General features: G+C 35.3%; 2 protein-coding genes across 2 annotated transcripts; one reads left to right on the plus strand and one right to left on the minus strand.

Annotated features, from left to right (window-relative positions):
• The first annotated feature begins 1833 nt into the window (after positions 1-1833).
• Positions 1834-11621, plus strand: LOC120088146. Its single transcript, XM_039045247.1, has 12 exons — positions 1834-3151; positions 5194-5396; positions 5474-5671; positions 6097-6168; positions 6468-6563; positions 6919-6998; positions 7423-7498; positions 8522-8732; positions 8902-9095; positions 10030-10135; positions 10367-10456; positions 10535-11621. The coding sequence occupies exons 1-12, from the start codon at positions 2623-2625 to the stop codon at positions 11281-11283; spliced, it is 2604 nt and encodes an 867-aa protein (XP_038901175.1). The 5' UTR covers positions 1834-2622; the 3' UTR covers positions 11284-11621.
• A 1614-nt stretch (positions 11622-13235) lies between these two features.
• On the minus strand, positions 13236-14736 carry LOC120088683 (DNA damage-repair/toleration protein DRT100-like). Its single transcript, XM_039046102.1, has one exon. It carries the CDS (start codon positions 14644-14646, stop codon positions 13549-13551), a length of 1098 nt encoding a protein of 365 aa, XP_038902030.1. The 5' UTR covers positions 14647-14736; the 3' UTR covers positions 13236-13548.
• Between the last annotated feature and the right edge of the window lie 661 nt (positions 14737-15397).

Raw genomic sequence — 15397 nt, forward strand, 5'->3', positions numbered from 1 at the left:
TAAACTATTATATATTTAGGTCAGGGCAATTAAAGTAAATATGCAAAAGAAATGTTATCATATTTTTTCAAACTAATAATAATTTTGACTGTTTGGTTGCTTCCAGATTAATTTAAAAAAGGTTCTAAAAGATTTTAGCATTGTGTCCCTTATTTATTTATTAACGTGTTATAATAGTAGTAAATTTCCAATTTTATGTTTAATAGGCTTTTAAACCTAAAAAATGTCTACTAAATTCATCAATTTTCTATTTAAAATAGATTTGAATTTATATGACAAATTTGAGATACTCTCAACTTTTATTATTATTATTATTATTATTTTATCTATGAAGTATGTAATTATGTGTAGCAAATAAAAGGAGTACAAATGTTAAGGAACCAACCAATAGAAAAAAAGGATTAATTTATTTGAATCTAAAATGTCCCAAGACAAAGACTGTCGGGTGATTGAAAAATTTTAACACATTCGCAAAGTTATGTATATAATATTTTTGGGTTAATAAGGTACCATCTTTCACAACGTACAATCCATATTTTCTTATCCTCTTTATTCTTTTCTTCTAAGCTCCAACTACATAAACAAATATTCCTCTCCAATAAATATTTAGATTATGAAGAAGCAAAAGCAGTTTTAAAATAGGATAAATTAACCCATGAAAAGTCAATTTTACGACCCAATTATAGATACATGCTTTTTTTAACTTATGGTAGAAATTTTAGCAATTGTGAATTGTATAAGTTTGAATATTCAATTTTTATCAAATGGGGGTCGAATTTTTATAATTATTTTAAGTTTGAGGGTCTAATTTTAATATAAAAAGGTTGAGGACTTATTTTACAATGGAAAGTTCAAGTGTAATTGCAACTACGACTATATTTCATGGATGATTTTTGCCTTTTTTTTTTGTGATGTAAAAGTATTTTATTATTTATTGAAAAAATGATTGCCAACCTCACTTTCTTTTTTATTATGAAAAAACAAAGAACTGTACCGGAAATTTGTACGGATGATCCAAAAATTGGGTTCAAAATGTCAAATGACTCGATTTTTTTTTTTTTTTTTAAAAGCCAAATAACCCTTTGTTGACGTCAGGTTCGGGTGAAACTATCAAAATAAACTTGTACACGTGGAAAAACCCTCTCTTGCTCTCGATGGCGATCCATTTGTGAATATCCATCTAACAATTTGCGAACATCCACCATAGAGCCACACACCACTGCAAAAATGAACTGTCTTCTTATCCCTCACTCTCTCTCTCGGTCTCGATCTCGTTATCGCTCTCACAAAGGAATGAAATAGAGGAGAGTTGTCGGTTTCGGTCATATCTGGGTATGGAATGGAAGAGGGTTGTCGATTTTAGCCAGATCGGAGGAGGGTCGTCGATTTTGGCCAGATCTCACTGAGGAATGAATGGATGACGATTGTCAAAACTATGAAATGGAGGCCGTGTCGATCGTCGAGTGAGTAGAAAAGGTGGAAATTCATCCGAGAAGAAGAAGGAAATCGCATTGGAGTCAAGAAGAAAAGGAAATCGCGCGAGAGAAAATGAAAGGACAAATTTGTAACTTCATTCATATGTGATATCAGCAAAAAGTCTTTTGGTATTTCTTTTTTAAAAAAATAGAATAAATTGATATTTTGAACTTAATTTTTGGATCATCAATATAAATTTTCTGAATGGAAAGGCAATAAAGAAAGGGTAAAAAGGGCACTCCATAGGCCATTGGGTTATTTTATTTTTTTTATTTTTTATTTACGAAAGGAGGCATTTGAGTTATAGAAATTAGTAATCAGTATATTTGATAGTTCGTTACTCCAAAAAGTAATTGTAGATAAGAAGGTAAGGATGTTGGCGATGGACTGAAGCAGAAGAAGGCGCCAGAGAAGATGAGGAGTTTGATGGCAATTCCCATTCCCCAAATCCCAAATTCAGAAGTGGATCAGAATTTGGCTTCCAATTCCACTGTGTGTGTGACTGTGAGTGCGTTCTACTCTCCAATGGCTTCAAAACCCACCTCCTGTATTTTCGAATCCCTGCGAATGAGTCAAACCCTTGCAGAAAATGACACCATATCCGTGATTCTAAGTTGTCTTCATATACCCTCTCCCTCTTTCACCCACATTTATCGAAAAATACCTTTTAGAATTTTAGTTTTGGTTCTTTACTTTTTAGTATATTTCGATAAAGGAAGTAATTTACTTTTTCACTTCACCATTCTTGCCTTTCACGAGATGGCTTGAGTTATAGCTTCATTTGTGGGGCTCTCTCTGTTCTATGATTCTATCTGTATATATACCACCTCACATGTGCTTCCTCTCATTCACTCCTCCATCTTTTCCTTTTCATTATTCATTTGTTGCATTACATGCTTCTGAATGTAAGATTGTTCCTTCTATCTTGCATTCTGGGTTATGTTCTTTCTGAAATTTGGGGTTTTGCATTCTGGGTTTATTACTAACGATTGAATGCTTCTGATTCTTTAGCTGGGTTGTTTGCTAAGTGCCAGTTTTATGGTGTCTTGATCCTATCCCCTCACTGAATTCAGATTTGCCTTCTATTTCACATTGTTTCTGCCCTGATTTGATTAGTTTTTTTTCCTCGTCCTCTTTTTGGTTACTATGAAGATTTCCCAATCTCTTAAAATGTGGGTGGTTTTGGCGGCCTTAATTGCGTTCCTTCTCTGTCATTGTGATTCTCTAAAGGAGTGTACAAACACTCCTACTCAACTTGGATCACATACTTTTAGATATGAGCTCTTATCATCACATAATGGAACATGGAAGGAAGAGATGTTTTCTCACTACCACTTGACACCAACTGATGACTTTGCTTGGTCAAATTTGCTACCAAGGAAGATGTTGAAGGAAGAAAATGAATTTAATTGGGAAATGATGTATAGACAAATGAAGAATAAAGATGGGCTGCAAATTCCTGGCGGTTTGCTCAAGGAAATTTCTTTACACGACATACGGTTGGATCCAAACTCGTTACATGGGACGGCTCAAACAACAAATTTGAAGTATCTATTGATGTTGGATGTGGACAGGTTGCTGTGGAGCTTTAGGAAGACAGCTGGTTTGCCTACACCTGGAGAACCGTATCTTGGGTGGGAAAAATCAGACTGCGAGCTTCGTGGTCATTTTGTAGGTGAGTCAAGTCTTTGAATCGTGCTTTTACTTGTCCATATGGTTTTTGTTGTTATGTTCATCTTTTCTGGCATCTTCTGTCTTCTGAGAATATACCATAAGACTAGTCGCACAGAGGGCCATAATAGCTTTGGAAAAGACATTTACCTTTAAGTATTAAATTTATGAATTCATTTAGTTCGTGTCAACAGTGTCCATTGACTCCACACTCTCCCATCCCCAACCTGAATTCTTATTTCTTAAAGGGTTGGTGGTCAGGAAGAGGCAATGAATAAAAAAAACATGTAGGCTTAGTTTAATTTAAATATAAAGCGTGGCATTTTTTTTGCTTCTTTGTTCTTTTTCAATATTAGCCATCCTTGAAATTCCAAGACCATTATACTGGTAGTGCTTGATGCCTCTGCTTTAGCTATGAGAAAAAAACTCTGTGTTTGATTAGAACTTTAGAGAATTAACAGTTCCTGCTAATATTCACCACTTTGTTCGTTCTTGCATATTGATTAGTTGAGACTGTATGGTGTAGACCAAATTTGGAGAAAATTTTATTAATGAGATAATACCTCAAATGCAAGACAATGCTCCGTATGTGTAGAGGAATCAAAAGCTAAGCTTAACTTACAAAGCTAACTAACCTAACAACCAAACTAAACGAGTTAGGTAATGACAAAAAATGCTGGAAACTCTTACCAACTAATTAATAGGAAAGACCGTACATCACTATATTTTTTTTGTGGTGATAGGAAGGATTTGGATTTGGGAACTTGTCGGAAGTTTAAGATGTTACTTGTCAGTTCTCATGCTAATTTGGCTTGTACTTCCAATTTCAGACTTAAACTCAATCTCTACTTAAGTTTGGCCACTGCTGAATTCAGAAGTCTAAGATCTCTCTTTTTCTTTCTCCCGAACACACATATGCACAATAATTGTTCTTGGTTGTTTTCTATCATGTTATAAGTTCAGTTCTTTGACTTTCAAGTTTGTCACATAGGTCCTTGAACTTTTAAAAGTATCTAATAGGTCTCTGAATTTTCAGTCTCGTACCTATTAAAACTTTAAACTTTAAATGGTGTCTTATTAATCGCCAAGCTTTTGGTCTTGTGTCTAATAAGTCCTTAAGCTTTCAATTTTATGTTTAATAGGTCCTTAACTTATTTGGCAAGTTTAAAAATTCATGAACCTATTGGATACAAAATTGAAAGTTTAATGTTGTATGAAAAAAAAAATTCAATGTTATGATTTATAGATTTACTAATGTTAAAAAGTATTGAATATGTCAAGAACCTATTAGATTCAAAATTGAAAATTCATAGATCAATTAGATACTTTTTAAAGTTCAACAACCAATTAGACACAAACATGAAAGTTGAAGGACTAAACTTGTAGTTTAAGCTTTGACTTATCTAGTTTGTTGCAAATTTGGTATGAACGTAATTAGAGAGTATTTCATGATAAGACTTTGGATTGGACGGATCGTCTTGGAGATCTACTCGCTTACTAGCTTCTTCTTGGAGTTCCCAATCAAAGCTTGTTTTAGATTACTCTATTCAAGACATTTGTCTTAATTGGAACGCTTTTCTCTCTTCTATGTAATCATGTACTCTTTAATTTTATCAAGTGAACTTTTGTGTAAGGATATGATGAGGGTGCTAAGGTTGTGTCAACCTAGTAGAGATAGCCGGGTGCACCGGCTGATCCTAGATCTCTTTGGTTAGTTATATATTTGTTCTTTTGTTTCTTGTACTTTGAACATTATACTCTTTTCATTACATCAATGAAAAGTTTTGTTTCTGTTTTAAAGAAAAAAAAAGAAAAAAGTTTGTAGCAAGGCAATTATGTTCTTATGACTGCGATGATATTTGATTGCTGCTGAATATGGAGGCCTTCTCTCTCTCTCTCACTTTGACACATGGCCACATGTCTATATGTGTTCTTGATCTTTTTTGTGATCTGGTGTTTAGAAAGTAGATTATGAACTGCAAATTATGTTTTTGTAGCTTTAGCCTATGTGATCAATAATTGATAACTTGCTCTTTCAAACTGAAGGACACTACTTAAGTGCATCAGCCCAAATGTGGGCAAGCACTGGGAACCCTGTTCTTAAAGAGAAGATGTCTGCACTAGTTTCTGGTTTGGCAACTTGTCAGGACAAACTGGGCACAGGATATCTTTCTGCTTTCCCCTCTGAGGAGTTTGATCGTTTTGAAGCTATTCAACCTGTCTGGGCACCATATTACACCATCCACAAAGTAAAGCTTCCTTAAGACTTAAGACACACAATGTCCTAAGAAGTTAACACATCGTTTGATCTTGTCTATTGTGACAGATATTGGCAGGATTGTTGGATCAATATACTTTTGCTGGTAATTCCCAAGCCTTAAAAATGGTTACATGGATGGTTGAGTACTTCTACAACCGCATTCAAAATGTCATATTGAAGTACACTGTAGAGAAACACTATCGAGCACTTAATGAAGAAACTGGTGGCATGAATGATGTGCTCTACCGGTTGTACAGAATAACAGTATGTGATTCCTCTATTCTTACTCTCATTGGTCTAATATTATCTATAATGTGATGGTAATATCCATCAAATTGAATTGCCATTTAATATATATTTTCATGCATATGCAACGGACAACAAGGAGGAAACCATCCAAACACTTCACGATTCGTTCTACGAGAAAGAAGTCTAATTATATCCAAAAAGTATATCTTGAGAAATCACATGGTCCTGTTGGTTTGATTAGATGAAATTGTCTGGATATCTTGTGTGGCATCAACTTGACACTCATTGGATGATTAACTTGCCTATGATAATTGATTTTAGCTTTTCATATGTTCTAGGTGTAGTTAGCTATTTATTGTTGAGTTTCTAAGTTTTGATGTACAAAGTGTTGGTATCTATGCATAAGAGTCTTATGAAGTGTGCTTTGTAAATACATGCAGGGAAATACAAAGCATTTATTACTGGCACACCTTTTTGACAAACCGTGCTTTCTAGGCCTTCTTGCCTTACAGGTATCTATTTCTTGTTCAATCCATAGTTGTACAGTAGAGTTGGTGTTTTATTGAACATTCACAGTTGATTATTTGGGAAAGAATGAAATGTTGTGCAATCTAGCTTTTATTATTTTATTAAAAGTAACAATTTTTTATGCTCCTCAGATTTGAGAACAAAAGTTCTAAAACAAGATGAAAACCGTTGGAACTAATTTCGTTGTTCATAAAACTAAATCACAATATTATTTAACAGTGTAAGATCCTGTTTGTTTTGAATGGGATACTCATATCTCGGGGATCATCTCCTTTGATTATAGGCTGAAGACATTTCAGGTTTCCATACCAACACACATATCCCAATTGTTGTTGGAGCTCAAATGCGGTATGAAGTCACCGGTGATCCACTGTACAAGGTAAATTTCCTCACATCAGTTCATGTCTGAACTAGATTTTTTAATACTTTTTCTTTATATAAATATTCTTTATGATTATTCTTAGTATTTTGAAAAATAGAACAGACAAGGCGTGCATTCCTGACAAAGACACATAATTTATGAAGACTATGTTGTAATAATTATGAACAACTTTTCTTATCTCTTCCTAAGTTTACTTACAGTTTTCCCCCTTCTCCTTCTCTTCTTTTGTGGCACTTTCTTTCAGTTCGTCAATATTTAGTATAATTGTAATTTCTGCTCTGGTTTGTGATTGAATGACAGGTTCGACTTAGAAAGCTATTTTTATTGAGCTACTTTATATTCTTTATTCCAGGAAATATCCGCATATTTTATGGACATTGTTAACTCCTCCCACAGCTATGCAACAGGAGGGACATCAGTGCATGAGTTCTGGTATGAACACTTGAGCCTTAAGTCATTTAAAATTATGTGCCATGTATTGTAGGACTTTAATGCACACTCATTTGTTTAGCAGTCAATTCTCATTTTCTGTTTCTGCATTTGGTTTTTTGCATATCTACAAATGCAAACATATAATCCATGTATATTCAACCTGAGTGCCCATCTTTCAAAAATGTGTTTGTCTTGTGTTTCAAAACTTGCATCCTCCTTAATTATGGTGTTATGCAATTAAAAAGTGAGAATTAGGCTCAAGTTAGTTATTTGCTTATTTTGTGCTTCATCTTTTATGAAAATCTTGAGTTTGCGTATTACAGTTGTTTCTATTCTAACCTTTTCTTCTTTGAAGTTGGCTTCTCTATCTTTTTTCCATGCACTTTCTACCATCACATTCTTTTCTCCTTTGACCTATGAGCAGGACAGATCCCAAGAGATTGGCAAACACTCTAGGAACGGAGAATGAAGAATCATGTACAACTTACAACATGCTTAAGGTATAACTCTTTCCTTTGGCTATAATTTTTGTGGAATTATTTTAATTCTCAGCTAACCTCATTTGGAAATAAACGACCCTTTATTTTGCTTTCTTCTGGGAAGAAGAATAAGATATTGAATTTGATAGAATAGAACCCCACTATATTGATATGAAAGATAACTGGAATTACAATAGAATTTGCTAGTCCGGACACTCACGGATACCAAGAAAAAAGAACTCATTTTGGGAGAGAATTCTCTTCAACTACCATATAGTGTTCCCAAATGACCCTCTCACTTTATTGGAATGTGCTTCTTATTGGCCACCCATTCAAAGCAAAGAGGGAAATTTTGTGGACCCTCATTATCAAAGCATATTTATGACTCATTTGGAATGAACGAAACAATCGGGTCTTTGAAGATAGAGAGATGAATTTCGCTTGCTTTTTTATCATCTTTTGTATATCGCTCTCACTTGGTGTAAACTCACCCCATCTTTTTGTGATTACAGTCTTACGTCTCTTACTACACAGTAGAATACTATTATGTAATCTCTCGTGGCAATTTTCCCTTTTGTAATTTTATACTATCAGTGAAATTTTTCTGTTTCTCATAAATAAAAGTATTAGGAGTACTTGGACTCTCCCCTGTTGAGATATCTCTCAAGCCCCAATTCACTATCAAATAATGCCTATCCTCCTCTTTCCATTCACCCCTATTTATAAGTTATTATCAAATACCATAACACACTCCCTATCTGTTTTATGTCAGAATAATACACTTTATAGCTAATTAATTTATAGTTATTTACCTTAATACTCTAGTAATATTTCTAATAGAAATCCTACCAGTAATTGAGTAATATGCTGAAATTTTTTCCCCAATCTCTTCCTTTTTTATTTTGTCGACAATTTGTATAGAATTTGATGCATCATCCTGATGGGGGTGAGGGTTACATTATACACATCACGTTGATGCTGTAAAAGCGTTTCTAGATGAAACTTTTATCGTAATTCTTTTTACTCAAGTTGGTGATATTATAGGTCTCTCGCAACCTGTTTAAATGGACCAAGGAAATAGCATACGCTGATTATTATGAGCGGGCTCTTACAAATGGGGTGCTGAGCATCCAAAGAGGAACTGATCCTGGGGTAATGATTTACATGCTTCCATTAGGTAGTGGCAGTTCTAAAGCCAGAAGCTATCATGGATGGGGGACCCCATTTGAATCTTTTTGGTGCTGCTATGGCACAGGTTTTGACTTCATTAAACTCACGCATTTCTTTTCCTTTATTCTCTTCAATTACTTGAAAATGATCAGTTTTATTCTCATTAATCTTGTATGAGTATGAATGCAGACCTTGTCTTTAGAGGTTTTTGTTACTTGCTCTCATTTTCAATTGTTTCATTTGTTGCCATTTAGGAATTGAATCATTCTCCAAGTTGGGTGATTCCATATACTTTGAGGAGGAAGCACAAACTCCTACGCTTTATGTTATCCAGTACATACCAAGTTCTCTTGAGTGGAAATCAGGAAATGTTTTGCTTAATCAGGAAGTTGATACTATTCATTCAGAGGATCCAAACCTCAGGATGACAATGACGTTTTCTCCCAAGGTGATACTTTTACATTTTTCACAAATGCTTTCTGATAATAAGATTTTGTCTATGTTCATCTCACTATTTGATCAGATAGCCTTTTAAGACTTCGAACTTTCAAAAAGACTAAAACCATTAAATAGTATGTGGATGTGTGGATATATATATGTATATATATATATATATATATATTTGTGGATGTTTGGGACAGTTTTTGCACACATTGAGATATTCTCACGGCGTAGGTGCCTAATCCTCTAAGCCCTTAAATGTTTTCATAATTCTTATTGACTACTAGGCCAACCCACAGTGGTTTAACATCATTGGGTTGTAAAAGATGTAACAATATTTTTATGAAGCTAGAAGTGAAATTATAACAAAGAAGTCATAACCGGATGTGTTAAGTAACACTGAAGACCAGTTAGCTATTTCCCTCATAATAGTTGTATTGCTCTGACAACGAGATTCAAACCAACTGAGCTGAGGCTTAGCCAAGATAGACCACTGGACCAGTGGACCTTGGATTACATATGATTAGTCTAGCTGGGAGAAGTTGTTCCACAATAGAAAAGATTGGATGCAATGTTGCATTATTGTTTGACGTACTTGCACATTCAGAAGTAAGAATAAATACTTCAACCTGTGAAGGTGAAACTGACTAGAAATCTGGAAAACTCTAAAGCGAAGACTCAGTGAATTTGTCACATGAGCAAAAGATTTAGATTTCAGTCCTTGCTTGATCCCAAGCACAAGTGAGGAGTGAAAACGTAATTGTTATACCATCTTTGGTAACTAACTCTGCAAGTCATCTTGTTTTCATTATGCAACTGGTAGAGATTGCCTGAATCCAGGCGAGGAAACTTTCAAATCCAATATGTTTTCAATTTCGCTGCTTGTTGAGTAGTGGTTTCCATGGGAGGTAACTAATTTCCTTGTGACCTGAATTATGCAGGGATCAGCACAGTCATCTACCATTAACTTGCGAATTCCAAGTTGGACAAGTGCGAGTGATGCAAAAGTTTTACTAAATGGTCAGAGTTTGGGAAACAACCCTAATGGTATATACCGCCATAACCCTTAGCAGGTTTTTCTTTTTTATAGGGTAGGAAAAAGCACAATTTGATTTGTGTTTCATATTCGTTTGAATGTGTCTGGCATTTTGTTCTGGCTTTTATACTACTGTACATCCTCTTGCGTCACTTTTCTATTGGACTTTCACCTGATGCTTTTAACAGCACATCTTTGCAGTGAAATTTTATGTTTCATATTCCTATTATCTTATGCTGCAGGCAACTTCAAATCGGTTACAAACAAATGGAGCTCAGGGGACAAGTTAAGCCTTGAGCTACCCATTAACCTAAGAACTGAAGCTATTGAAGGTATTGTCTATCAGATCTGACATAGATGTTTCATTATAATGTTTAGATACTAAACCACTCTTGGCTAAATATACTCAGATGATGGATCTGAATATGCTTCCATCAAAGCAATCCTGTTTGGCCCCTATCTGCTGGCAGCCTATAGTAGTGGTGACCGGGAAATCAAAACCGAACTGGTCGATTCTTTTTCAGACTGGATAACTCCTGTTCCTGCCGTGTACAATACTTTCCTTGTTACTTTTTCCCAAGCATCTGGAAAGATCTCGTTTGCCTTGACAAATTCAAACCAGTCAATAACAATGGAAAAGTATCCTGGATGGGGGACAGATTCTGCTGTGCACGCTACATTCAGGCTCATCTTAAATGACCCATCTGCCAAAGTCACAGAATTGCGAGATGTTATTGGCAAACGGGTCATGCTAGAACCATTCAATTTTCCAGGAATGGTTCTAGGAAACGAAGGAAAAGATGAGAAACTTGCAATTGCACATTCAAACTCAGAGGGACACTCCTCTGATTTTTATTTAGTTGAGGGATTAGATGGAAAGAATGGAACCGTATCCTTGGAGTCCGCAGACAATGAAGGCTGCTTTGTTTACAGTGGAGTGAACTATGAATCTGGTGCACAGCTGAAACTAAGCTGCAAGTCAAAGTTGTCATTAGACGATGGATTCAATAAAGCGTCCAGCTTTGTGATGGAAAATGGAGCAAGTCAGTATCATCCAATAAGCTTTGTTGCAAAAGGATTGACAAGGAACTTTCTTTTGGCACCATTGCTGAGTTTCATAGATGAATCTTACACAGTTTATTTCAACATGATTGCTTAGCCATATAGGTTGAAAGATTGAAATAGTTTACAGATTTATCATTAGCTTTTTACGTTTATAATTAGTGGTGGGGTATGTAACTACAAATAACAATATACTATATAGATTATTCAGTGATCCTATTTTCATTTTTCATCAGTTGCTGAATCGCTTTATAAGAAGCTGATTATTGCAACAGTTTGTGGGATAATAAAGATGTTTATAGCTTGAATTGTGTTGAGCCAATGTACCCAATTGTTGCCACTGTAATAGAGGCTCATTCCATTAATATATAGCTATGTAATGAATAAAATATTTTGCCATGGGTCGGCAGCAATGAAGAGTTAAAAATGGTGGATGACAGTATTCTATTCGTTTGAATGCAAAAGCAAGAAATGATGCGAGTCATTTTCTGAAAATAAAGGCTGTTCACGTGAGGTCTTTCTTTCTTTCTTTTGTGAATGTCACTGAAACTGATTGAAGGAATCGGTCCCAGTCGACAAGTTTCCAAACCTTGGCTTTGCTGATTTGATAATCATTTTTTTGTAACTATTTTTTTTTTTCAAAAACTACATTGTAGAGGTATTATCAAAATTCAAACCAAATTTTAAAAACTAGAATGAATGAGAACCATTGTAAAGAAATAGTGAGAAAATAAATACAATTTTCAAAAAATAGAAATAAAAATAAAATGATTATTGAGTGGAACTCTGGATATTACTATGAATTGTAAATATCATCATCTTCTGCTCGTCTTGTCTTTTTTTTCCCCAATAATTATTGAATAGACAGCTATTAGCCTGTCCCACCTCTCCACATGCTTTGTTTTCTTTTATCCCTTTCAAATTCAATCTTCCTTTTCCCTTTTCAATGCACAGCCTCCTCTTAACATCGCTATACGATAACTATCTCATCGAGCACATAAATATGGTAAAGATTCATCCTTTTTTGGGTGTTCCTATTCAAGCTTCATTCTCTGTTATATTCTCCCTATTGAATTTACTACTTGCCCTCTAACTCGTCAAAAGAGATAAACCCATTACTGTAGAAGATTCATCCAAACCCACCTATTTGCCTAATTATAAATTAAAAGACTAATCTAAATGACACGACACTAAAAAGAGGATTGTGACAGTTTTTAGAAAATGTTTTCTTTTTCCTTGTAGTGAAAAGCATTTGCGGCCCGTGAAGAAATGTTCTTATCCCGTGAGATTGTGTTTGGTTGAATATGATTTCACTTTTCCATGTTGGCTATTATATTATTGTAACAGTACTATTCTTCATCTCTATAGTCTTCTCAAGTTTTTGATATTTATTGGTCTAATAACTCCACTCTTTACCCCAAACACCATCTTAAATGACAAAACATTCTTGTAATATTATCCATAGCTTCTATCAACTTCTAACCACAATTGATCAATTAGTTTATCCCAAACTAAAAATCATAATATATAAGTTTAAATTTCCACATCTACCTCTGATAACTGTTAATAGCACCACCCTCTGAGGGAAAAAAAATGGTCCATGCTCCTGACAATTATGAATGCACATTCTTGTGAGATGTGAATTTTCTGGAGACACAAGGAATCCCCACCGCCAATCAATTTTTAGTAATGAAATGATAAAAAAAAAAAAAAGGAAAAACATATCTTTTAGAAGAAAAACATTTAGGTGTTCGCTACCATACCAAAAACTGAAAATTTTTAAAAAATTTATTTTATTCGATAATTATTACTTTGTAAACATTTTTCCAAATAGGTAATGATGGATAATGACAACCTAGAATTGGTTCAAAACATGTTAAAGATTAAAAGGTGGACATTAAAAGCTTCATTCTCAAAGAAATAAAATTAAGAAGAAATTATTCAATGAAAATGTATAATAATTAAGAAATTATCCTCAAACAACCCAATACAAACGGCTATGAACCTTTAATCATTCGATTCAAAGGTCTATATAAGATTTGTATAATACAATTAAAAGAAAAAACTACTTATTTTACTATTTTTTTTTTTTTTTTTGAAGGTATGACCCAAACTAAGACCCAGTTTCCAATCATATCACTATCAACTATAATGCAATGATATTTAGTCTTATTTTCACTCTAATATCATGCACTTCACTCGATCACTACCAAATTTGCCTCTATCAAATAGACACAGAATATTATGATAATAATCAATGAGTTGTAAAAAGGAAAAAGCTTTTAAAAGGCAAAAGATTTTGGAGTTGTTATACATAATAATACAAACATGAATTTAATTATAAGCTTCCGAACCGAAACTTCTAACAAGCTTTGAGCGGTTTCCCACATAAACAGTCGTTGAAAACAAATGATGCTGCTTCCAAATGATCGAACGGCGCTCCGCTCGGTATCGGCCCACACAGATGGTTGTGGCTCAAATCCAAATGTCCGATATATGAAGCTTCCGATACCGACTTTGGAATTGTCCCCTTCAAGTTATTGTACGACAAATCCAGCACTGTGAAGTACGAACTTTGCTCGAAAACATCTGGTACGTTTCCGCTTAGATAGTTTCGGCTTAAATTCAAATCGCTTATTCCCGAAACTAAAATACTCGGCGGAATGCTGCCTGAGAATTTGTTGCCGTCCAGATTCAATGTAGCCAGAACCGCCATTCTGCCGATCCAACTGGGGATCACACCCGATAGTTGGTTCTGAGAAAGATCCAGGTCCGCGAGACGGTAGATCTTCGAAATAGAATCGGGAAGTGAGCCGGAGATCTGGTTCCGGCTCAGTAAAGCCCGGCTCAGCATTCTCAGATTCCCGAAATTTCTGGGTAACGGACCAGAGATTTTGTTGTTTCGGAGGTCCAGGTGCATTAAATTCGGAAGCGCCGTAAGCGACGCTGGAATTGAACCGGAAATCAAATTGTCCGCAACGTTCAGAACCGTGAGTCGGCGGAGACGACCGATATCCGCCGGAAGGTCGCCAGAGATACGGTTACCAATGAGGTCTAGAATCCTAAGGAACGGCAAGGAGGTTATACATCTCGGAATCTCGCCGGTGATACCCTTCCAATCGGCAATAATAACGCTAGAGAGACGAGTAAGCTTGCAAATGGCAGGAGAAATATAACCGGTCATATAACCAGTTCGGTGAGCCCGTTCGAAAATCGGATCCTCGGCTTCCCCTCGGAGGTTAATGTCAGCAACCCGGTGAGTCACCTGGTCGCAGCTTATGCCGTGCCATCGGTTGCAGCAGTCATCTCCGGTCCAAGAGTTGAAGATTCCTAAATAAGGCTCATGAAGGGCAGCTCTGAAAGCCAGAAGAGCTGCCCGTTCCGACGGTGGGCAGGCATGAACGGCCGAGAAAACGGCCAGAATCAGTAAAATGGGTACGCACCGAACGGCGGTGCGCATGTTGAGATGGGATTCCGTTGAGAAATTAAATGAAAATAGTCGGGTGGGAATTGGGATCAGACTGAAACTGAAGCACGGCCATTGAAGTGAACGCTGCAAATATATAGAGTCATTGAAGAGGGTGCCGATGAAGAAAATGACGATTCTACCCCTAACATGGGTATGGGAAATTAGTGTGACACTTTAAATATGCTCATGTCCTTTTTCGAATTTTCCATCGCGTCTTCTCCACGTCATCCATAGGCACATGTGTAACGTAAAAGTGTGCATGTGTATGATAACGATGTATTGTGTTGTGTTGTGTAGATTAATAATTTAATATTGGATTATTAGATGATTTTTTAGGCAAAATATTGCAGAAATTATAAAATTGTTTGGCAACTCACCAGTTGACTCAAAGAGGAAAAAATAAAAATAAATAAATAAAAGAGTCGGTTTTCACGGGAATGTGTATGATTTGTAGAATGTAATTACTTCATATCATTATCAATCAGATGAGACACTTTATTAGTAGTACTAAGAATTTATAGATTGAAGTCCATAATGTAGATTTTATCCTAAGTTTAATGTCCGTAACCCACATGATTTATATTTTGCTTACATCTATCATATTGGAACTAATTTTGACATTACACGGGTGTTACCTTCACCATAGAGTTATATTCAAACGTCGCGTCTAACTAGATCTAGATCGACAAGAGAAAAAATGTTTTTCAAAAAGGTTTTTTTTTTTTTCAAGAGCTCTTCGACC

This window comes from Benincasa hispida, chromosome 10 (genome assembly GCF_009727055.1).
Source record: "Benincasa hispida cultivar B227 chromosome 10, ASM972705v1, whole genome shotgun sequence".
In the NCBI taxonomy this organism is placed as follows: domain Eukaryota; kingdom Viridiplantae; phylum Streptophyta; class Magnoliopsida; order Cucurbitales; family Cucurbitaceae; genus Benincasa; species Benincasa hispida.